Raw genomic sequence first — 24,532 nt, 5'->3', positions numbered from 1 at the left:
CCCCCCCAGAACTCTCCATCTCGGAGGTGACGGCGCAGGTGACGGGCCCCTCTGGCCAAGCCGTGTCCTCCCAGATCCTCCCGGGCCAGGGGGGCTCCCTGGGGGTGCGGTTTGTGCCGCAGGAAACCGGAGCCCACCGGGTCAGCGTCAAGGACCGCGGGCAGCACGTCCCGGGGAGCCCCTTCCAGTTCACCGTGGGACCCCTGGGAGAGGGGGGAGCGCACAAGGTCCGCGCCGGGGGGCCCGGCCTGGAGAGGGCCGAGGCTGGAACGCCTGGTGAGAGCCAAAAATAACCCAAAAATACCCAAAAATGGGGTTAAAATACCCAGAAATGGGTCAGGGACACCCAGAAATGGGTCAGGGGGCCCTGGGAGAGGGGGGAGCGCACAAGGTCCGCGCCGGGGGGCCCGGCCTGGAGAGGGCCGAGGCTGGAACGCCTGGTGAGAGCACAAAAATAACCCAAAAATACCCAAAAATGGGGTTAAAATACCCAGAAATGGGGTAAAAATAACCAGCAATGGGTCAGGGGGCCCTGGGAGAGGGGGGAGCGCACAAGGTCCGCGCCGGGGGGCCGGGGCTGGAGAGGGCCGAGGCTGGGATTCCTGGTGAGAATCAAAATTGGGGTAAAAAAACCCAAAATATGGGGATGGGAGTCAAAAAAATGGGATGAGCACCCCCGAAAATGGGGCAGGGGGCTTGAAAAATGAGATGGGGACACCAGAAAATGGGATGACGAGAATCAAAAATGGGATGGGGACCCCAGAAAATGGGAAGGGGCACCAAAAATGGGAAGGGAACAGTCAAAAATGGCATAGGACACAAAAATGGGGCAGGGACACCTGGTGAGAACCAAAAATTGGGGTAAAAAAACCCAAAATATGGGGATGGGAGTGAAAAAAATGGGATTAGGACCCCAAAAAATGGGATGAGCACCCCCGAAAATGGGTCAGGGGGCTTGAAAAATGGGGAAAGGAGCCCAAAAAATGGGGTTGGGACCCCTGAAAATGGGGAAAGGACCTCAAAAATGGGATGAGGACCTTGAAAAATGGGATGGGGACACTAAAAGATGGGATGGGAACCTCAAAAATGGGTCAGGGGGCTTGAAAAATGGGGCAGGGGCTCAAAAAATGGAATGGCGACAATCAAAAATGGGTCAGGAATATTGAAAATGGGGTGGGGACATGGAGAAATGGGTTTGGGACCCCAAAAAATGGGGAAGGGAGCTCGAAAATGGGATGGCGACATTCAAAAATGGGATGGGGACACTAAAAATGGGACGGGGACACTAAAAATGGGTCAGGGGGCTTGAAAAATGGGATTAGGACCCCAAAAAATGGGGCAAGATGCTCAAAAAATGGGATGAGGACAATCAGAAGTGGGATGGTGACACTCAAAAATGGGTCAGGGGGCTTGAAAAATGGGGCAGGGGCTCCAAAAATGGGATGAGGACACTCAAAAATGGGATGGGGATCCTTAAAAATGGGGAAAGGACCCCCAAAAAATGGGAAATACGGCTGGAAAAATGGGGTGGGGACAGTCAGAAGTGGGATGGGGATACTAAAAAACGGGGCAGGGACTCCAAAAACAGGGAAAGGATCCCCAAAGATGGATCAGGGACACCAAAAAATGGGGTGGGGATCCCCAAAAAAATGGGGAAAGGACCATGAAAAATGGGCTGGGGAGACTCAAAAATGGGCTGGGGGCACCCAAAAACCGAGGAAAGGACCTCAAAAAATGAGGCAGAGACCCCCAAAAACGGAGCTGGAAACCTTGGGAATGACCGAGGACCCCGAAAAACAGGGCAGGGACCCCCAAAACTGGGGTTTCTATGTCCTTTGTGGGGGAATTTATGGGGTTTGTTCTGTGACGGGAGTTTTTGGGCTGGTTTTTTTTAGGGGTTTTGGGGCAATTTTTTTTGGGTTTTTAGGGTTTCCTGACCCCGTTTTTCCCTCCGTCCCCAGCCGAGTTCAGCATCTGGACATCTCTGTGTCCTTTAGGGGAGTTTTTCTGCAACGGGGATTTTTGGGGTGGTTTTTGGGTTTTTTTTGGGGAGGTTTATGGGATTTTTGAGATTTTTAGGGTCCCCTAAGCCCCCAATCTCTCTGTCCTCAGCCGAGTTCAGCATCTGGACATCCCCGTGTCCTTTAGGGGGGAATTTATGGGGTTTATGGGATTTTTGGGGCGGTTTTTAGGGTTTTTTTGGGGTGGTTTATGGGATTTTTGGGGTGGTTTTTTGGCTTTTTAGGGTTCCCTGATCCCATTTCTCCCCGTCCCCAGCCGAGTTCAGCATCTGGACGCGCGAGGCCGGGGCCGGGGGTCTCTGTGTCCTTTAGGGGGGAATTTATGGGATTTTTGGGGCGGTTTTTTGGGTTTTTTGGGGGTGGTTTATGGGATTTTGGGGGTTTTTAGGATCCCCTGACCCCGTTTCTCCCCGTCCCCAGCCGAGTTCAGCATCTGGACGCGCGAGGCCGGGGCCGGGGGTCTCTGTGTCCTTTAGGGGGGGATTTATGGGATTTTTGGGGCGGTTTTTAGGGTTTTTTTGGGGGTGGTTTATGGGATTTTTGGGGTGGTTTTTTGGGTTTTTAGGGTTCCCTGACCCATTTTTCCCCGTCCCCAGCCGAGTTCAGCATCTGGACATCTCTGTGTCCTTTATGGGGGAATTTATGGAGTTTATGAGATTTTTGGGGTGGTTTTTAGGATTTTTAGGGTGTTTTTTAGGATTTTTAGGGTGTTTTTTAGGATTTTTAGGGTTTCCTGACCCATTTTTCCCCGTCCCCAGCCGAGTTCAGCATCCGGATGCGCGAGGCCGGGGCCGGGGGTCTCTGTGTCCTTTAGGGGGGGATTTATGGGATTTTTGGGGCGGTTTTTAGGGTTTTTTTGGGGGTGGTTTATGGGATTTTTGGGGGTTTTAGGATCCCCTGACCCCGTTTCTCCCCGTCCCCAGCCGAGTTCAGCATCTGGACGCGCGAGGCCGGGGCCGGGGGTCTCTGTGTCCTTTAGGGGGGGATTTATGGGATTTTTGGGGCGGTTTTTAGGGTTTTTTGGGCAGGTTTATGGGATTTTTGGGGTTTTTAGGGTTCCCTGATCCCATTTTTCCCCGTTCCCAGCCGAGTTCAGCATCTGGACGCGCAAGGCCGGGGCTGGGGGTCTCTGTGTCCTTTAGGGGGGGATTTATGGGATTTTTGGGGCGGTTTTTAGGGTTTTTTGGGCAGGTTTATGGGATTTTTGGGGTTTTTAGGGTTCCCTGATCCCATTTTTCCCCGTTCCCAGCCGAGTTCAGCATCTGGACGCGCAAGGCCGGGGCTGGGGGTCTCTGTGTCCTTTAGGGGGGGATTTATGGGGTTTATGGGATTTTTGGGGCGGTTTTTAGGTTTTTTGGGGCTTTTTTGGGGGGTTTTTGGGGTTTTTAGGGTCCCCTGACCCCGTTTTTCCCCGTCCCCAGCCGAGTTCAGCATCTGGACATCTCCGTGTCCTTTATGGGGGTTTTTCTGCAACAGGAGTTTTTTGGGGCAATTTTTAGGGTTTTTTTGAGGTAGTTTATGGGATTTTTGGGGCAATTTTTAGGGTTTTTGGGATTTTTGGGGTAATTTTTTGGGTTTTTAGGGTTTCTTAATCCCATTTTTCCCCGTCCCCAGCCGAGTTCAGCATCTGGACGCGCGAGGCCGGGGCCGGGGGTCTCTCCATCGCCGTGGAGGGGCCCAGCAAGGCCGAAATCGCCTTCGAGGATCACAAGGACGGCTCCTGCGGCGTCTCCTACGTGGTGCAGGAACCCGGTAACGGAATTTGGGGGGTTTGGGGGGTTTTTATGGGGTTTTGGGGGGTTTTGGGGGGTTTGTGGGGTCAGAATCGTCTCTCTTGATTTCCCCCAGGTGACTCTGAGGTGTTGGTGGAGTTCAGTGATGAGCAGAGTCCTGAGAAAATGGGAAAAAACCTGAATTTTGGCCAATTTTTGCATTTTAGAGGCGGATTTTTGGTGTTTTTTGGTGCAAATTCTTTGGGATTTTGGGGATTTTTGTCCTCCAACCCCTTCCCCTGTCCCTCCCCAGGTGACTCTGAAGTCTCAATGAAGTTCAATGATGAGCCCAATGAAATTCAAAGCCGCGTTTTGGCCAATTTTAGTGTTTTCGAGGCGGATTTTTGGTGGTTTTGGTGGTTTTGGGGTGGAATTTTTGGGTTTTTTGGTGCAGCTTTTTTGGAATTTTTGGGATTTTTGTCCTCCAACCCCTTCCCTGTCCCTCTCCAGGTGACTCTGAGGTGTCAGTGAAGTTCAGTGACGATCCCATCCCCAAGAAAACGGGGACAAACCTGAATTTTGGCCAATTTTAGTGTTTTCGAGCCGGATTTTTTTGTGCTTTTGATGGGATTTTTAGGATTTTTGGGGTTTTTTAGGATGGGATTTTTAGGATCAAACCCCTCCCTGTCCCTCCAGGTGACTCTGAAGTCTCAATGAAGTTCAATGATGAGCCCAATGAAATTCAAAGCCGCGTTTTGGCCGATTTTCGCGTTTTCGAGGCGGATTTTTGGTGGTTTTGGTGGTTTTTGGGTGGAATTTTTGGGATTTTTGGTGCAGCTTTTTTGGAATTTTTGGGATTTTTGTCCTCCAACCCCTTCCCTGTCCCTCTCCAGGTGACTCTGAGGTGTCAGTGAAGTTCAGTGACGATCCCATCCCCGAGAAAACGGGGACAAACCTGAATTTTGGCCAATTTTAGAGTTTTCGAGGCAGATTTTTTTGTGTTTTTTATGGGATTTTTGGGATTTTTGGGTTTTTTAGGATGGGATTTTTAGGATCAAACCCCTCCCTGTCCCCTCCAGGTGACTCTGAAGTCTCAATGAAGTTCAATGATGAGCCCAATGAAATTCAAAGCCGCGTTTTGGCCGATTTTCGCATTTTCGAGGCGGATTTTTTTGGGTTTTTCTGGGGCGAATTTCTTTGGGATTTTTAGGATTTTTGGGACAACATTTATGGGATTTTTGTGCTCCAATCCCTCCCGTGTTCCCTCCAGGTGACTCTGAAATTCAATGCAGTTCAATCCCCAAGACAACGGGGACAAACCTGAATTTTAGGCGATTTTAGTGTTTTTGAGGCGGATTTTTGGCGTTTTTGGTGTTTCTGGGATGGAATTTTTGGGATTTTTGGGACAAAATTTTTGGGATTTTTGGGATTTTTGTCCTCCAACCCCTTCCCTGTCCCTCCCCAGGTGACTCTGAGGTGTCAGTGAAGTTCAACGATGAGCACAATGAAATTCAGTCCCCAAGAATGGGGACAAAGTCGCGTTTTGGTCAATTTTTGTGATTTTGGGCTGCGATTTTCGGGTTTTTTTGGGGCAAATCTTTTGGGATTTTTTTGGGATTTTTGGGATTTTTGTCCTCCAACCCCTTCCCCTGTTCCCTCCAGGTGACTCTGAGGTGTCAGTGAAGTTCAGTGACGATCCCATCCCCGAGAAAACGGGAACAAACCTGAATTTTGGCCAATTTTTGTGTTTTCGAGCCGGATTTTTTTGTGCTTTTGATGGGATTTTTGGGATTTTTGGGTTTTTTAGGATGGGATTTTTAGGATCAAACCCCTCCCTGTCCCTCCAGGTGACTCTGAGGTGTCAATGAAGTTCAATGATGAGCCCAATGAAATTCAAAGCCGCATTTTGGCCAATTTTAGTGTTTTTGAGGCGGATTTTTGGCGGTTTTGGTGGTTTCTGGGATGGAATTTTTGGGATTTTTGGTGCAGATTCTTTGGGATTTTTGGGATTTTTGTCCTCCAACCCCTTCCCTCCCCTCCAGGTGACTCTGAGGTGTCAGTGAAGTTCAGTGACGATCCCATCCCCAAGAAAACGGGGACAAACCTGAATTTTGGCCAATTTTAGTGTTTTCGAGGCGGATTTTTTTGTGCTTTTGATGGGATTTTTAGGATTTTTGGGGTTTTAGGATGGGATTTTTAGGATCAAACCCCTCCCTGTCCCTCCCCAGGTGACTCTGAGGTGTCAGTGAAATTCAATGATGAGCCCAATGAAATTCAAAGCCGCGTTTTGGCCGATTTTCGCATTTTCGAGGCGGATTTTTTTTGGGTTTTTCTGGGGCGAATTTCTTTGGGATTTTTAGGATTTTTGGGACAACATTTATGGGATTTTTGTGCTCCAATCCCTCCCCTGTTCCCTCCAGGTGACTCTGAAATTCAATGCAGTTCAATCCCCAAGACAACGGGGACAAACCTGAATTTTAGGCGATTTTAGTGTTTTTGAGGCGGATTTTTGGCGTTTTTGGTGTTTCTGGGATGGAATTTTTGGGATTTTTGGTGCAGATTCTTTGGGATTTTTGGGATTTTTGTCCTCCAACCCCTCCCCTGTCCCTCCCCAGGTGACTCTGAGGTGTCAGTGAAATTCAGTGACGATCCCATCCCCGAGAAAACGGGGACAAACCTGAATTTTGGCCAATTTTAGAGTTTTCGAGGCGGATTTTTGGTGTTTTTTGGTGCAAATTCTTTGGAATTTTTGGGATTTTTGTCCTCCAACCTCCTCTCCCCCTCCCCAGGTGACTACGAGGTCTCGGTGAAGTTCAACGACGAGCACATCCCCGAGAGCCCCTTCGTGGTGCCGGCCACGGCCCCCAGCGACGCGGCGCGCCGTCTGACTGTTTCTAGCCTTCAGGTGAGACACCTGGAGACCCCAAAAACACCCCAAAAAAACCCCAAAAATGAACCACAGAAACCCCCCAGGGCTCGGGGGGGCCCGGACAGCGCAGAGATCCAAACGGGGCGGGGGGTGAGGGGGGAGATTGGGGGTTTTGAGGGGGAGATTTGGGGTTTTAGGGGAAGATTTGGGGTCTAAAGGAGCAGATTTGGGGTTTTAGGAGAAAATTGGAGGTTTTTAGGGGCAGATTTGGGGTTTAAAGGAGCAGATTTTGGGGTTTTGTGTTTTTAGGAGAAATTTTGGGGGTTTTTAGGGGAAGTTTTGGGGTTTAAAGGAGAAGATTTGGGGGTTTTAGGAGAAAATTTGGGGGTTTTAGGAGAAGTTTTGGGGGTTTTAGGAGAAGTTTTGGGGGTTTTAGGGATAGATTTGGGGTTTTGAGGAGAAAATTTGGGGTTTAAAGGAGAAGATTTGGGGTTTTAGGGGAAAATTTGGGGTTTTTAGGGGAAGATTTGGGGTTTAAAGGAGAAAATTTGGGGTTTTTAGGGGAAAATTTGGGGTTTTTAGGGGAAGATTTGGGGTTTTTAGGGACAGATTTGGGGTTTGGGGGGTGGATTTAGGGTTTAAAGGAGAAAATTTGGGGGTTTTAGTTGAAAATTTGGGGTTTAAAGGAGAAAATTTGGGGGGTTTAGGGGAAAAATTGGGGGTTTTAGGGGAAAAATTGGGGTTTAAAGGAGAAAATTTTGGGGTTTAAAGGAGAAAATTTGAGATTTTTAGGGGCAGATTTGGGGTTTAAAGGAGAAGATTTGGGGTTTTAGGAGAAGTTTGGGGTCTAAAGGAGAAGTTTTGGGGGTTTTAGGAGAAGATTTGGGGTTTAAAGGAGAAAATTTGGGGTTTTTAGGAGAAAAATTGGGGTTTTTAGGGGCAGATTTGGGTTTTTAAATCAGATTTTTGGGGGATTTGAGGCAGAATTTGAGATTTTAATCAGATTTGAAGATTTTTAAATCAGATTTGGGAGTTTTTTAATCAGGTTTTTGGGGAAATTTAAGGTCTTTAATCAGATTTTTTGGGGATTTGAAGCAGATTTGGGGGAATTTTAATCAGATTTGAGATTTTTAATCAGATTTAGGAGTTTTTAATCAGATTTGAAGGTTTTAAATCAGATTTTAGGTGGATTCGAGTCAGATTTGAGGTTTTTAATCAGATTTTTGAGAGATTCGAGTCAGATTTGAAGGTTTTAATCCGATTTTTTTCGGGATTTGAGCATTTTAAACCAGATTTTTTGGGGATTTAAACCAGATTTTTTTAGGAATTCAAGCCAGAATTTGAGTTTCTTAATCAGATTTGAGATTTTTTTTAATCAGATTTAGGAGTTTATAATCAGATTTTGGGGGAATTTTAGGCAGAATTTGAGGTTTTTAATCAGATTTGAAGGTTTTAAATCAGATTTTTGAAGAATTTGAGGGTTTTAATCAGATTTTTTGGGGAAATTTGAGCTTTTTAATCTGATTTTTTTAGGGATTTGACTATTTTAAACCAGATTTTTAGGGGGATTTGAAGTAGATTTGGGGGATTTGAGTCAGAATTTGAGTTTTTTTAATAAAATTTGAGGGTTTTAATCAGAATTTTGGCGGATTTGAGGCAGATTTGAGGGGTTTAATCAGAATTTTGAGGGATTTGGGACAAATTTGAGGTTTTTAATCAGATTTTTGGGGGAATTTTAGGCAGATTTGAGGGTTTTAATCCGATTTTTTTCGGGATTTGAGCATTTTAAACCAGATTTTTTGGGGATTTAAACCAGATTTTTTTAGGAATTCAAGCCAGAATTTCAGTTTTTTCATCAGATTTGAGGTTTTTTTAAATCAGATTTAGGAGTTTATAATCAGATTTTGGGGGAATTTTAGGCAGAATTTGAGGTTTTTAATCAGATTTGAAGGTTTTAAATCAGATTTTTGAAGAATTTGAGGCTTTTAATCAGATTTTTTGGGGAAATTTGAGCTTTTTAATCTGATTTTTTTAGGGATTTGACTATTTTAAACCAGATTTTTAGGGGGATTTGAAGTAGATTTGGGGGATTTGAGTCAGAATTTGAGTTTTTTTAATAAAATTTGAGGGTTTTAATCAGAATTTTGGGAGATTTGAGGCAGATTTGAGGGGTTTAATCAGAATTTTGAGGGATTTGGGACAAATTTGAGGTTTTTAATCAGATTTTTGGGGGAATTTTAGGCAGATTTGAGGGTTTTAATCCGATTTTTTTCGGGATTTGAGCATTTTAAACCAGATTTTTTTGGGGATTTAAACCAGATTTTTTTAGGAATTCAACCCAGATTTAATTTTTTTAAATTAAATTTCAATATTTTTGGTGTTCCCTGCGCTGTCCCAGCCCAGCCCAGCCCTGGGGGGTCCCGGGGGGTCTCTGGGGGGTCTCTGATAAAGGCTTGGAACAGGGGGAGGGGCCGGGGGGGTTTAAAAGGACCCAAAAAATCAAAAAAAAACCCCAAAAAAAACCTCCCAAAAAAATCCCCAAATTTTTTGGGGGGTTTTGGGGTCGTCCTTGGGTCCAGTTAAACCCCCCGAGGTTCTTCCCGAGGTAAGTCAGGCCCAAAATTCGCTTTTTTGGGACGTTTAAAATGATTTTTATTGAAAAAAAATAGAATTTTTGGGGTCCCAAAAAAGGATTTTGGGGTTTTTGGTTGTTGGGGGGTTTTGGGGGATTTTTGGGGGAATTTTGGGGAAATTTGGGGGATTTTTTTGGGGATTTTTGGGGAGATTTTTTGGGGGGATTTTTTTGGGATTTTTTTTTTTTTTTGCATTTTTGGGGCTTTTGGGGGATTTTTTTTTGCTTTTTTTGAGGGGATTTTTTTTTGATTTTTTTTTTGATTTTTTTTGCTTTTTATGGGGCGGATTTTTTTGAGGTTTTTGGGGGATTTTTTGGGGTTTTTTGGGGATTTTTTGGGGGATTTTTTGGGGGGATTTTTTGAGGTTTTTGGGGGAATTTTGGGGGGAATTTTTGGGGATTTTTGAGGGTTTTTTGGGGATTTTTGAGGGGATTTTTGAGGGGTTTTTGGGGGGGATTTTGGGTTTAATTTGGGGATTTTTTGGGTGTGTTTTTGAGATTTTGAGGAATTTGGGTTTTGGGGGTTTTTTGGGTTTCTTGGGGGGTTTTGGGGGATATTTTGGGGTTTTTTTTGGGATTTTTTGGGGTTTTTTGGGGGGTTTTGGGGTCGTCCTTGGGTCCAGTTAAACCCCCCGAGGTTCTTCTCGAGGTAAGTCAGGCCCAAAATTCGCTTTTTTTGGGACGTTTTTAATATTCCTCAAAATAATTTTGGGGTCCCAAAAAAGAATTTTGGGGTTTTGGGTTTTTTGGGGAGAGGAGTTGGGGATTTTGGGGCTTTTGGGGATTTATTTTTTTTTGTGCTTTATGGGGAGTTTTGGGATGAAGATTTGGGGGATTTTTGGGGAGATTTTTCAGAGTTTTGGGGTTTTTTTTTTTTTGGAAAGATTTTTTTGGGAATTTTTGGGGGTTTCTTGGGATTTTGGGGGATTTTTGGGGGAGATTTTTTAGGGTTTTTTTGGGGGTTTGGGGGATTTTTTTTTTGGGGGGGGGGTGAAGTTTTTTGGGATTGAGTTTTGGGGTTCTTCTCTCACCCAAAATTATTTGGGATTTTTCCAACCCCCCAGAATTTTTGGGATGAAATTTTTGGGGTTTTTCCCCCCATTTTTAAACAGTTTTTGGGGTGAAGATGGGGTGGTTTTTTTTTTTTTTTTTTGTGGTTTTGTGGATTTATTTTGGAGTTTTTTTTATTGGGATTTGGGGGGGTTTTTTGTGTGTTTTTTGTTGGGTTTTTTTTCCAGATTCTTTGGGGGTTTATTTGGTTTGATTTTTTTTTTTTTTTTGAGGGGTTTATTTGTTTATTTTATTTATTTTGTTTGTTTTTTTTTTTTTTTTTTTTTTTGGGTTTGGAGGATTTTGATTTTGGGGTTTTTTTGTTGTTTATTTGTTTGTTTTGGTGTTTTTTTGTTTGATTTTTTTTTTTCCCCTTTATTTTATGATTTTTTGTTGCTTTTTTAAAATTATTATTTGGGGCTTTTTTGGATGTCATTTCTTTGGGGTTTTTTTAATTATTTTTGAGGAGTTTCTTTGGGGATTTTTTCATTTTTTTTTTCTTGGTTTTTTTTTTTTTTTCCTGTTTCTTTGGGGCTTTTTTGGGGGGTTTATTATTTTTTATTATTTTGGGAGGGTTTGGGGGGTTTTTTATTGGGCTTTTTTTTTTTTGGTTGGGTTTTTTTTCTGTTTCTTTGGGGATTTTGAGAGTTTAATGTTTTTATTATTTTTGGGAGGTTTTGGGAGATTTTTTTGGTTTTTTTCGTTGTTTTTTTCCTGTTTCTTCAAGGCTTTTTTGGGCTGTTTTTCTTTTCTTTAAAGTGGTTTTTTTTGTTTCCTTTTTTCCTTTGTGTGTTTTTTGTTGTTTTGGGTTTTTTGGGTGGTTTTTTTTTGTTTGTTTTTTGTTTTTCTTTTTTTTTTTTTTTTTCTTTTTATTTGTGTTTCTTTGTGATTTTTTTATTTGTTTGTTTTGGGGTGGGTTTTTTGCTTTTATTTCTATTTTTTCTTCTTTTTTTTTCCTCTTCCTTTCTTCACATTTCTCCCCTATTTCCCCCCCTTTTTTTTCCCCTTTTTTCCTTCTTTTCCCCCCATTTTTCCCCCATTTTTCCCCCTTTTTTCCCCCTTTTTTCCCCCCTATTTTTCTCCCCTTTTTCCCCTTTTTTCCTTCTTTTTTCCCCATTTCCCCCCCTTTTTCCCCCCATTTTTTCCTTCTTTTTTTCTCAGTATTTTTCCCTCTATTTTTCCCCTTTTCTCCCCCTTTTTCCCCCATTTCTTCCATCCTTTTTTCCCCAATTTTTTCCATTTTTCCCTCTTTTTTCCCCCATTTTCCCCATTCCCCAACCCCTGACAATTCCCTCTCTCTCTCCTGGGTTTTTTTTTCTTTTATTTCTATTTTTTCTTCTTTTTTTTCCTCTTCCTTTTTAAGATTTCCCCCCTATTTTCCCCTTTTTCTCCCCCATTTCTCTCTCCTGCCTTTGGGGGATTTTTTTGGAATTTTTTGGGGTTTTTTTTTCTATTTTTTGTCCTTTTTTTCTTTTCCTTTTTGACATTTTCCCCCTATTTTTTCCCTTTTCTCCCCCTTTCTTTCCCTGTCCATTCCCTCTCTCTCTCCTGCTTTTGGGGAATTTTTTTTTGGATTTTTTTGTGATTTTCCTGCCCAATTTTGGTTTTTTTTTCTGACCTTTTCCCCCATTCAGGAGTCGGGTCTGAAGATCCACCAGCCGGCCTCGTTCTCCCTTTTTCCCCTTTTTTTCCTTCTTTTTTCCCTCCTTTTTCCCCTTTTCCCCCCCTTTTTTCCCCCTTTTTTCCTTCCTTTTCCCCCTATTTTTTTCCTTATTTTTCCCCTTTTGTCCCCCTTTCTTTCCCTGTCCATTCCCCCTCTCTCTCCTATTTTTTCTATGATTTTTCTGTGATTTTTTTGTTATTTTTTTCCCCAATTTTTGGGCACTTTTCTGACCCTTTTCCCCCATTCAGGAGTCGGGTCTGAAGATCCACCAGCCGGCCTCGTTCTCCCTTTTTCCCCTTTTTTTCCTCCTTTTTTCCCCCATTTTTTCCTTCTTTTTCCCTCTTTTTTTCCCCATTTTTTTCCTCTATTTCCCCCCCTTTTCCCCCCTATTTTTCTCCCATTTTCCCCCCATTTTTTTTCCTTCTTTTTTCCCCTTTTCCCCCCATTTTTCCCCCTATTTTTCCTCTTTTGTCCCCCTTTCTTTCCTCTATTTCCCCCCTATTTTTCCCCCCTTTTTCCCTTATTTTTTCCCCCATTCCCCCCTATTTTCCTCCCTTTTTCCTCCCTTTTTCCCCCTATTTTCCCCCCTATTTTTTCCCATTTTTCCCCTATTTTTCCCCCATTTTTCCCCTATTTTTCCCCTATTTTTTTCCTTATTTTTCCCCTTTTGTCCCCCTTTCTTTCCCTGTCCATTCCCCCTCTCTCTCCTATTTTTTCTCTGATTTTTCTGTGATTTTTTTGTTATTTTTTTCCCCAATTTTTGGGTTTTTTTCTGACCCTTTTCCCCCATTCAGGAGTCGGGTCTGAAGATCCACCAGCCGGCCTCGTTCTCCCTTTCTCCCCCCTTATTTTTCCCCCTTTTTTCCCCCTTTTCCCCCCTTTTTTCCTTCCTTTTTCCCCCATTTTTCCTCCTTTTTTTCCCTATTTTCCCCTATTTTTTTCCTTATTTTTCCCCTATTTTTCCCCTTTCTTTCCCTGTCCATTCCCCCTCTCTCCCCTATTTTTTTCTGATTATTTTGTGATTTTTTTTATGATTTTCCTGCCCAATTTTTGGGTTTTTTTCTGACCCTTTCCCCCATCAGGAGTCGGGTCTGAAGATCCACCAGCCGGCCTCGTTCGCCGTCAGCCTCAACGGGGCCCGGGGGGCTCTGGACGCCAAAGTTCACAGTCCCTCGGGGGCCCTGGAGGAGTGTCACATCTCCGAGGTCACCCCAGGTGAGGGGACACTCAAAATTTGGGGTTGGGACCCCAAAAATCCCCAAAAAAATGGAGTTTTCCTGTAAAAATCCGCTAATTTTAAGCCTAAAATCGTCAAATTTCGCCCCAAAATTCTCCATCTTTGGGGGTTCTGGGAGGTGTCAGAGCTCTGGGGTCACCCCAGGTGAGGAGATGCCAAAAATCCCAAAAAAAAAGAGTTTTCCTGTAAAAATCCCCCAAAAAATTTTAGTTTTTCTGTAAAAATTCGCAAATTTTAAGCCTAAAATCGTCAAATTCTGCCCCAAATTCGTCAAATTTCGCCCCAAAATCCTCAAATTTGACCCTCTGGGAGGTGTCAGAGCTCTGGGGTCACCCCAGGTGAGGGGACACTGAAAATTTGGGGTTGAGACCCCAAAAATCCCCAAAAAAATGGAATTTTCCTGTGAAAATCCGCAAATTTTTGCCCTAAATCTGCAATTTCCACCCCAAAATCGGCCCCATTTCCACCCTCTGGGAGGTGTCAGAGCTTTGGGGTCATTAGGGGTGAGGGGACAAAGAAAATTTGGGGTTGGGACCCCAAAAATCCCCCAAAAAAATGGAATTTTCCTGTAAAAATCCGCGAATTTTAAGCCTAAAATCGGCAAATTTCGCCCCAAAATTCTCCATCTTTGGGGGTTCTGGGAGGTGTCAGAGCTCTGGGGTCACCCCAGGTGAGGAGATGCCAAAAATCCCCCCAAAAAAATGAGTTTTCCTGTAAAAATCCCAAAAAAATTGAGTTTTCCTGTAAAAATCCGCAAATTTTAAGCCTAAAATCGGCAAATTCTGCCCCAAATTCGTCAAATTTCGCCCCAAAATCCTCAAATTTGACCCTCTGGGAGGTGTCAGAGCTCTGGGGTCACCCCAGGTGAGGGGACACTGAAAATTTGGGGTTGAGACCCCAAAATTTGGGGTTGGACCCCAAAAAACCCTAAAAAAATGGAGTTTTCCTGTAAAAAAATCCAAGTTTTAACCCTAAATCTGCCCCGGTCCCATAAAAAACTTCATTTTCTGCCCCAAAATTGGCCCCATTTCCACCTTCTGGGAGGTGTCAGAACTTTAGGGGCTTTAGGAGTGAAGGGACAGAGAAAAATTGGGGTTGGGAGCCCAAAAATCCCCAAAAAATGAGTTAATCTTATATAAATCTGCCCCGTTCCCATAAAAATAAAAATCGGCAAATTCTGCCCCAAATTCGTCAAATTTTGCCCCAAAATTCTCCATCTTTGGGGGTCCTGGGAGGTGTCAGAGCTCTGGGGTCACCCCAGGTGAGGAGATGCCAAAAATCCCAAAAAAATGGGTCAATCCCAAAAAAAAAAATGGATTTCAGAGATAATTTTTAGGGTCTCAGAGATAATTTTTGGGCTCTCAGAGATAATTTAAATTCTTTTTTCCCCCAGACAAGTTCACGGTTCGGTTCATCCCGCGGGAATTTGGGATCTCTGGAATTCCAGGGACAATTTTTGCCATTTAAATGATAAATTTTTGGCATTTAAATAATAATTTTTGGGCTCTCAGATATAATTTTAACCCTTTTTCCCCCAGACAAGTTCGTGGTTCGGTTCATCCCGCGGGAATTTGGGATTCCTTTAATTTCTTTAATTTCTGGGATAATTTTTGTGATCTCAGGGACAATTTTTGGGATTTCAGGGATAATTTTTGGGTCTTAGGGCCAATTTTTTTGGGATCTCAGGGACAATTTTTGGGCTCTCAGATATAATTTTAACCCTTTCCTCCCCAGACAAGTTCGTGGTTCGGTTCATCCTGTGGGAATTTGGGATCTCTGGAATTCCAGGGATAATTTCTTCAATTTCAGGGATAATTTCTGGGATAATTTTTGGAATTTCAGGGCCAATTTCTGGCATTCCAGGGATAATTTTTGCCATTTAAATGATAATTTTTGGGCTCTCAGATATAATTTTAACCCTTTCCTCCTCAGACAAGTTCTCGGTTCGGTTCATCCCACGGGAATTTGGGATTTCTGGAATTCCAGGGATAATTTTGGGAATTCCAGGGATAATTTCTGGGATAATTTCTGGAATTTCTGGGATAATTTTGGGAATTCCAGGGACAATTTTTAGATAATTTTAAAGATTGTAAAAGATAATTTTAACCCTTTTTTCCCCCAGACAAGTTCTCGGTTCGGTTCATCCCGCGGGAATTTGGGATCTCTGGAATTCCAGGGACAATTTTTGCCATTTAAATGATAAATTTTTGCCATTTAAATGATAATTTTTGGGCTCTCAGATATAATTTTAACCCTTTTTTCCCCAAACAAGTTCACAGTTCAGTTCATCCCGTGGGAATTTGGGATTCCTTTAATTCCTTTAATTTCTTTAATTTCAGGGATGATTTTTGTGATCTCAGAGACAATTTTTGGGATTTCAGGGATAATTTTTGGGTCTTAGGGCCAATTTTTTTGGGATCTCAGGGACAATTTTTGGGCTCTCAGATATAATTTTAACCCTTTCCTCCCCAGACAAGTTCTCGGTTCAGTTCATCCCGCGGGAATTTGGGATCTCTGGAATTCCAGGGACAATTTTTGGCATTTAAATGATAATTTTTGGGCTCTCAGATATAACTTTAACCCTTTCCTCCCCAGACAAGTACGCGGTTCGGTTCATCCCGCGGGAATTTGGGATTTCTGGAATTCCAGGGATAATTTCTTCAATTTCAGGGATAATTTCTGGGATAATGTTTGGAATTTCAGGGCCAATTTCTGGCATTCCAGGGATAATTTTTGCCATTTAAATGATAATTTTTGGGCTCTCAGATATAATTTAAACTCTTTTTTCCCCCAGAATCTCTGGAATTCCAGGGATAATTTTAGGATAATTTTAAAGATTGTAAAAGATAATTTTAACCCTTTCCTCCCCAGACAAGTTCACGGTTCGGTTCATCCCGCGGGAATTTGGGATCTCTGGAATTCCAGGGACAATTTTGGGAATTCCAGGGATGTTTTTTAGACTCTCAGATATAATTTTAACCCTTTCCCCCCCAGACAAGTTCACGGTTCGGTTCATCCCGCGGGAATTTGGGATTCCTTTAATTTCTTTAATTTCTTTAATTTCTGGGCTGATTTTTGTGATCTCAGGGACAATTTTTGGGATTTCAGGGATAATTTTTGGGTCTTAGGGCCAATTTTTTTTGGGATCTCAGGGACAATTTTTGGGCTCTCAGATATAATTTTAACCCTTTCCTCCCCAGACAAGTTCACGGTTCGGTTCATCCCGCGGGAATTTGGGATCTCTGGAATTCCAGGGACAATTTTTAGATAATTTTAAAGATTGTAAAAGATAATTTTAACCCTTTCCTCCCCAGACAAGTTCTCGGTTCGGTTCATCTCCTGCGGGAATTTGGGATCTCTGGAATTCCAGGGATGTTTTTTAGACTCTCAGATATAATTTTAACCCTTTCCCCCCCAGACAAGTTCACGGTTCGGTTCATCCTGTGGGAATTTGGGATCTCTGGAATTCCAGGGACAGTTTTGGGAATTCCAGGGATGTTTTTTAGACTCTCAGATATAACTTTAACCCTTTCCTCCCCAGACAAGTACGCTGTTCGGTTCATCCCGCGGGAATTTGGGATCTCTTTAATTTCTGGGATATTTTTGGGCTCTCAGAGATAATTTTTAGACTCTCAGATATAACTTTAACCCTTTCCCCCCCAGACAAGTACGCTGTGCGGTTCATCCCGCGCGAGAACGGCGTTTACTCCATCGACGTGAAGTTCGAGGGGTCGCCCATCCCCGGGAGCCCCTTCAAGGTTCGGGTCGGGGAACCCGGACAGGCCGGAGACCCCGGGCTGGTGTCGGCCTATGGACCCGGCCTGGAGGGGGGGACAACAGGTAAGGGGGAAAAAATTAAATTTTGGGGAAAAAAATGTGAATTTTTGGGGATTTTGGGGAAAAAAAATGGGAGTTTGGGGAGTAAAATGTGAATTTTTGGAAGAAAAATGTGAATTTTCGGAGGAAAAATGGGGGTTTGTGGGGAAAAAATGTGAATTTTTGGAGGAAAAATGCGGGTTTGGGGGGGAAAATGTGAATTTTGGGGGAAAAAATGGGAGTTCGCGGGGAAAAAAAAGTGAATTTTTGGAGGAAAAACGGGGGTTTGGGGGGGAAAATGTGAATTTTGGGGGAAAAAATGGGGGTTCACGGAGAAAAAAAAGTGAATTTTTGGAGGAAAAATGGGGGATTCGAGAGGAAAAATGTGAATTTTTGGAGGAGAAATGTGAATTTTGGGGGGAAAAATGGGAAATTGGGAGGAAAAATGGGGAATTTTGGAAGAAAAATGGGAGGTTTTGGGGAAGAAATGAGATCCAGGGCTGCTCTCGGCCGTACAGAATTTGACGAGGGAAAAAATGGGAGTTTGGGGGGAAAAAACAGGAGTTCGCAGGGAAAAAATGGGGTTTTGGGGGGAAAAATGTGAAATTTTGGGTGAAAATGGGAATTTGGGGGAGAAAAAATGTGAATTTATGTCCCAAACCCCTCCTGACCCCCCAATATTGTGATTTTCCCCCCCAGGCTCCCCCGCAGAGTTCACAGTGAACCAAATCCCCTTTTCCCTGGAATTTTGTGTCCCAAAACCCAATTTCCCCTGGATTTTTTTGCTCTCAAACCCCATTTCCCCTGGATTTTTGTGTCTCAAACCCCATTTCCCCTGGATTTTTGTGTCTCAAACCCCATTTCCATGGAATTTTGGATCTCTGACCCCCCAATATTGTGATTTTCCCCCCAGGCTCCCCCGCAGAGTTCACAGTGAACCAAATTCCCTTTTCCATGGAATTTTGTGTCCCAAAACCCAATTTCCCCTGGATTTTTTTGCTCTCAAACCCCATTTCCCATGGAATTTTTCCTCTCAAACCCCATTTCCCATGGAATTTTGTGACTCAACTCCCCTCTGCCAGTGGAATTTTGTGTCCCAAACCCCTCCTGACCCCCCAATATTCTGATTTTCCCCCCCAGGCTCCCCCGCAGAGTTCACAGTGAACCAAATCTCCTCTTTTCCCTGGAATTTTGTGTCCCAAACCCAATTTCCCCTGGATTTTTTTGCTCTCAAACCCCATTTCCCATGGATTTTTGTGTCTCAAACCCCATTTTTTTGCTCTCAAACCCCATTTCCCATGGATTTTTGTGTCTCAAACCCCATTTTTTTGCTCTCAAACCCCATTTCCCCTGGATTTTTGTGTCTCAAATCCCATTTTTTTGCTCTCAAACCCCATTTCCCATGGAATTTTGTGTCTCAAACCCCATTTTTTTGCTCTCAAACCCCATTTCCCCTGGATTTTTTTGCTCTCAAACCCCATTTTTGTGTCTCAAACCCCATTTCCATGGAATTTTGGATCTCTGACCCCCTGATATTTTAATTTCCCCCCCAGGCTCCCCCGCAGAGTTCACAGTGAACACGTCCAAGGCCGGGCCGGGCGCTCTGGCCGTGACCATCGAGGGCCCGTCCAAGGTGACCATGGAGTGTCACGAGTGTCCCGAGGGCTTCAGGGTCACCTACACCCCCATGGCCCCCGGCTCTTATCTCATCCATATCAAATTCGGGGGGCCCCACCACATCGTGGGCAGCCCCTTCAAGGCCAAGGTCACCGGTGAGTCAATTCGGGATTTTTTGGGGGGTTAAAATGGGAATTTTTGGGGTTTAAATGGGTTTAAAGGGGGATTTAATGGGGTTTAAATGGGGGTTGGGGGGGAATAAAATGGGAATTTTTGGGGTTAAAAGGGGGTTTGGGGAGTTAAAATGAGATTTTTGGGGTTTAAATGGATTTAAAGGGGGATTTAATGGGGTTTAAAGGGGGTTTAAGGGGGTTTAAAGGGGATTGGGGGGGATTAAAATGAGATATTGAGGATTTAAATGAGGATTTTTGGGGCTTAAAGGAAGTTTAAAGGGAGTTTAAAGGGGTTTAAGGGGGTTTGGGGGAGTTTCAGGGGGGCCCCACCACATCGTGGGCAGCCAAGGTCACCGGTGAGTCAATTTGGGATTTTTTGGGGGGGGTTTGGGGAGGTTAAAGGGGGATTTTGGGGGGTTAAAGGGAAATTTTTGGGGTTTAAATGGGTTTAAAGGGGGTTAAAGGGGGTCTGGGGAGGGTTCAAGGGAGTTTGAGGGGGTTAAAATGAGAATTTTTGGAGTTGAAAGGGGATTTGGGGAGGGTTAAAGGGGGTTTTGGGGAGTTTAAAGGGGGTTTAAATGGGGTTTGGGGGGGGTTAGATGAGAATTTTGGGGTTAAAAGGGGGTTTGGGGGGTTGGGGAGTTGAAATGGGGTTTGGGGGGTTTAAAGGGGGTTTGGGGGGTTTCAGGGGGGCCCCACCACATCGTGGGCAGCCCCTTCAAGGCCAAGGTCACCGGTGAGTCAATTTGGGGATTTTTTGGGGGGTTAAAATGGGATTTTGAATGGAGTTTGGGGGGTTAAAATGAGATTTTTGGGGTTTAAATGGGTTTAAAGGGGGATTTAATGGGGTTTGAAGGGGGTTTAAATGGGATTTGGGGGGATAAAATGGGAATTTTGGGGGTTTAAAGGGGAATTTTGGGGGATTTAAAGCAGAGTTTTGGGGTTTAAATGGAGTTTGGGGGGTTAAAATTGAGATTTTTGGGGTTTAAAGGGGGTTTGGAGGGTCAAATGGGATTTTAAGGGGGTTAAAAGGGGGTTTAAGGGGGTTTAAAGGGGTTTGGGGGAGTTAAAGGGGGTTTGAGGGATTTAAAGGGGGTTATTGGGGGGGGTTGGGGAGTTTGAAGGGGGAGTTGAGGGGTTTAAAGGGGGTTTGGGGGGGATAAAATGAGGATTTTGGGGAGTTAAAGGGGATTTTGAGGGGGTTTGGGGGTTTAAATGGGGTTTTGGGGGGGTTTAAAGGGGCCTTGGGGAGATTTTGGGGGCCTTGGGGAGGTTAAAATGGGAATTCTTGGGGTTTAAAGGAGAATTTGGGGGGTTTTAAAGGCCTTTGGGGTGTTAAATGGGGATTTTGGGGTGGAACTGGAGGGAATTGGGGGTTTAAAGGAGGTTTGGGGAGTTTAAAGGGGGTTTGGGGGGGTTTAAGGGGGTTTGGGGGGATTTTGGGGAGGTTGGGGAGGTTAAAGGGGATTTAAATGGCATTTGGGGAGGTTTAAAGGGGATTTGGGGTTTTAAAGGAGGTTTGGGGGGGTTAAAATGGCGATTTTTGGGGTTTAAATGGAGATTTTTGAGGTTCAGATGAGATTTGTGGTGTTTAAATGCCGATTTTTATGATTCAAACCCACTTTTTCAGTTTCAAATCCAGATTTTTTTGCCAATTTCCCCTCCAAACCCCCCAAAAATTCTAATTTTTCCCCTCCAAACCCCCCAAAAATTCTATTTTTCCCCTCCAACCCCCCAAAAATTCTATTTTTCCCCTCCAAACCCCCCAAAAATTCGATTTTTTCCCCTCCAAACCCCCAAAATTCTATTTTTTCCCTCCAAACCCCCTAAAAATTCTATTTTTTCCCCCCAAACCCCCCAAAATTCTATTTTTTCCCCTCCAAACCCCCCAAAAATTCTATTTTTCCCCTCCAAACCCCCCAAAAATTCTATTTTTCCCCTCCAAAACCCCCAAAAATTCGATTTTTTCCCCTCCAAACCCCCCAAAAATTCGATTTTTTCCCCTCCAAACCCCCCAAAAATTCTATTTTTTCCCCTCCAAACCCCCCGAAAATTCTATTTTTTCCCCTCGGAACCCTCCAATAATTGAAATTTTCCCCATTTTCCCCCTGCAGGGCCTCGGCTGGTGAGCAGCCACAGCCTCCGGGAAAGCTCCTCGATGCTGGTGGATTCTGGGGGGGCTCAGGGGGGTCCCAGCCCCGGCTCCGCCCCCTCGGGGACCCCCCAGGGACCCCCCAAATTCTCCGACGCCTCCAAAGTTGTGGCCAAAGGGTTGGGGCTCAGCAAAGGCTTCGTGGGGCAGAAAAATTCCTTCACTGTGGATTGCAGCAAGGCCGGTCAGTGGGAGGGGGGGAAAGGTCCCTGAAATGGCCCCAAAAATCACCCCAAAATCACTTGAAATAGTCCCAAAAAATGACCAGAAATAGCCATAAAAATGACCTGAAATGGCCGCAAAAATAATCTGAAATAGGTCCAGAAATGGCCCCAAAAATCAGCTGAAATAGCCCCAAAAAAAGAGCTGGAATGGTACCAGAAATGGCCCCAAAATCAGCTGAAATGGCCCCAAAAATGAACTGAAATAGTCCCAGAAATGGCCCCAAAAATGACCTGAAATGGCCCCAAAAATCAGCTGAAATGGCCCCAAAAATGGTCCCAAAATCACCTGAAATAGCCCCAAAATCTGCTGAAATAGCCCCAAAAAATGAGCTGAAATAGTTTCAGAAATAGCCCCAAAATCACCTGAAATGGCCCCAAAAATGAGCTGAAATAGTCCCAGAAATGGCCCCAAAAATGACCTGAAATGGTCCCAAAAATGGTCCCAAAATCACCTGAAATGGACCCAAGAATGAGCTGAAATGGACCCAGAAATGGCCCCAAAAATCAGTTAAAATAGGTCCCAAAATCAGCTAAAATAGGTCCAAAAATGAGCTGAAATGACACAAAAAATGACCTAAAATAGCCCCAAAAAATGACCTGAAATAGCCAAAATAAATCAGCCTGAAATGGCCCCAAAAATCACCTGAAATGGCCCCAAAAAATGATGTGAAATAGTCCCAGAAATGGTCCCAAAAATCACCTGAAATGGTCCCAAAAATCAGCTGAAATGGTCCCAAAAATGGTCCCAAAATCAGCTGAAATGGCCCCAAAGATGAGCTGAAATGGACCCAGAAATCACCCAGAAATGACCCCAAAAATCACCTGAAATGGCCCCAAAAATGGCCCCAAAAATCACTTGAAATGGCCCCAAAAATCACCCAAAATAGTCCCAAAAATCAGCCTGGAATGGCCCCAAAAATCACCTGAAATAGTCAAAAAAATTATCCAGAAATGGCCCCAAAATCACCCAAAATAGTCCCAAAAATCTGCTAAAATAGGTCCCAAAAATGAACTGGAATGGCCCAAAAAATGACCTGAAATGGCCCCAAAAATCAGCTGAAATGGCCCCAAAAATCACCTGAAATGGCCCCAAAAATCAGCTGAAATGGCCAAAAAAAATGAGCTCAAATGGCCCCAAAAATCAGTTGAAATAGACCCAAAAATAATCTGAAATAGGTTCAGAAATGGTCCCAAAAATGAGCCCAAAAATCACCTGAAATGGTCCCAGAAATGGTCCCAAAATCAGCTGAAATGGTCCCAAAAATGACCCCAAAAATCCCTTAAAAACCTCAAAAAAAAAAAAAAAAACCTCTAAAAAAATCCCAAAAAATTTGAAAAAATCCCCCCCAAAAACCCCTGAAAAAAATCCCTTAAAAATCCCCCAAAAATCCCTAAAAAATCCCTTAAAAAAATCTCAAAAAAAATCCAAAAAAATTCCTAAAAAAACCCCCAAAAAATCTCTTTTTTTTCCCCGCAGGCACCAACATGCTCCTGGTGGGTGTGCAGGGCCCCCGGAACCCGTGCGAGGAGATCGTGGTGAAGCATTTGGGCAACCAACTGTACAACGTGGGCTACCTGCTCCGCGAGCGCGGCGACTACGTCCTCGTGCTCAAGTGGGGGGACCAGCACGTCCCCAACAGCCCCTTCCGCGTCACCGTGCCCTGAGCCAGGGCTCACGGGAGCAAAACGGGCACAAAAACGGCCAAAAATGGGAAAATGGTGGTAAAAAATGGGAAAATGTCGTCAAAAATGGGAAAATGTCGTCAAAAAATGGAGAAATTTAGTCAAAAAATGGGAAAAATTCGTCGAGAAATGGAAAAAATACGTCAAGAAATGGATGGGAGTCCCCAAAAAATGGAAAAAAGTTCCCAAGAATGGATGGAAGTCATGAAAAATATGGAAAAAAGTCCCCAAAAGTCATGAAGAAATGGATAAAAGTCCTCAAAAAACGGATGGAAGTCGTCAAGAAATGGATAAATGTCATCAAGAATGGAAAAAAGTCCCCAAAAGTCCTCAAGAAATGAGAAAAAGTCATCAAAAATGGAAAAAAATCCCCAAAAATGGATGAAAGTCATTAAGAAATGGGTGAAAGTCCTCAAAAGTCCTCAAAAAATGGACAAAAGTCCTCAAGAAATGGATGGAAGTCGTCAAGGATGGAAAAATATCCCCAAAAATGGATGGAAGTCATCAAAAAATGGATAAAAGTCATCAAGAAATGAAAAAAAGTCCCCAAAAGTCATCAAGAAATGGAAAAAAGTCCTCAAAGCGCAGCGACTACGTCCTCGTGCTCAAGTGGGGGGACCAGCACGTCCCCAACAGCCCCTTCCGCGTCACCGTGCCCTGAAACGGGCACAAAAACGGCCAAAAATGGGAAAATTTTGGCAAAAAATGGAGAAATGTGGGTAAAAAATGGGAAAATGTCGTCAAAAAATGGGAAAATGTCGTCAAAAAATGGAGAAATTTTGTCAAAAAATGGAAAAAATTCCTCAAGAAATGGGTAAATGTTCCCAAAAGTCCTCAAGAAATGGATGGAAGTCGTCAAGAATGGAAAAATGTCCTCGAAAGTGGGTGGAAGTCATCAAAAAATGGATAAAAGTCATCAAGAAATGGAAAAAAGTCCCCAAGAATGGATGGAAGTCATGAAAAATATGGAAAAAAGTCCCCAAAAGTCATCAAGAAATGGAAAAAAGTCCTCAAAGCGCGGCGAACACGTCCTGGTGCTCAAGTGGGGGGACCAGCACGTCCCCAACAGCCCCTTCCGCGTCACCGTGCCCTGAAACGGCCACCAAAACGGCCAAAAATGGGAACATTTTGGCAAAAAATGGAGAAATGTTGGTAAAAAATGGGAAAATGTTGGTAAAAAATGGGAAAATGTCGTCAAAAAATGGAAAAAATTTGTCAAAAAATGGAAAAAATTCCTCAAGAAATGGGTAAATGTTCCCAAAAGTCCTCAAGAAATGGATGGAAGTCGTCAAGAATGGAAAAATGTCCTCGAAAGTGGGTGGAAGTCATCAAAAAATGGATAAAAGTCATCAAGAAATGGAAAAAAGTTCCCAAGAATGGATGGAAGTCATGAAAAATATGGAAAAAAGTCCCCAAAAGTCATCAAGAAATGGAAAAAAGTCCCCAAAAATCATCAAGAAATGGGAAAAAGTCCTCAAAAGTTGGAAAAAAGTCATCAGAAGTCCCCAAAAAATGGATGGATGTCATCAAGAAATGGAAAAAAGTCCCCAAAAATGGGGGAATGTCATCAAAAAATGGAAAAACATCATCAAGAAATGGAAAAAAGTTCCCAAGAAATGGATGGAAGTCATGAAAATATGGAAAAAAGTCCCCAAAAGTCATCAAGAAATGGGGGAAAGTCCC

The 24,532-nt window shown here is 43.6% G+C and overlaps 1 protein-coding gene across 1 annotated transcript in view; it reads left to right on the top strand.

Annotated features, from left to right (window-relative positions):
- Positions 1 to 23,695, top strand: part of FLNA (filamin A) — a 105,388-nt gene extending 81,693 nt beyond the window's left edge. The window contains exons 39-48 of the mRNA XM_083881370.1: positions 10 to 276; positions 3,636 to 3,773; positions 6,523 to 6,638; positions 13,030 to 13,162; positions 16,848 to 17,024; positions 18,554 to 18,772; positions 20,905 to 21,126; positions 22,644 to 23,196; positions 23,290 to 23,401; positions 23,433 to 23,695. Of these exons, the coding sequence (XP_083737496.1) occupies positions 10 to 276; positions 3,636 to 3,773; positions 6,523 to 6,638; positions 13,030 to 13,162; positions 16,848 to 17,024; positions 18,554 to 18,772; positions 20,905 to 21,126; positions 22,644 to 22,831 (1,460 nt within the window). The 3' untranslated portion in view covers positions 22,832 to 23,196; positions 23,290 to 23,401; positions 23,433 to 23,695. The remainder of the gene's footprint in view (positions 1 to 9; positions 277 to 3,635; positions 3,774 to 6,522; positions 6,639 to 13,029; positions 13,163 to 16,847; positions 17,025 to 18,553; positions 18,773 to 20,904; positions 21,127 to 22,643; positions 23,197 to 23,289; positions 23,402 to 23,432) is intronic.
- Positions 23,696 to 24,532: the final 837 nt, after the last annotated feature.

This window comes from Zosterops lateralis (genome assembly GCF_965231275.1).
Source record: "Zosterops lateralis genome assembly, chromosome: 33".
Taxonomy (NCBI): Eukaryota; Metazoa; Chordata; class Aves; order Passeriformes; family Zosteropidae; genus Zosterops; species Zosterops lateralis.
Note: the sequence above shows the minus strand (reverse complement) of the source record. Positions and strands in the feature narration are given on the sequence as shown.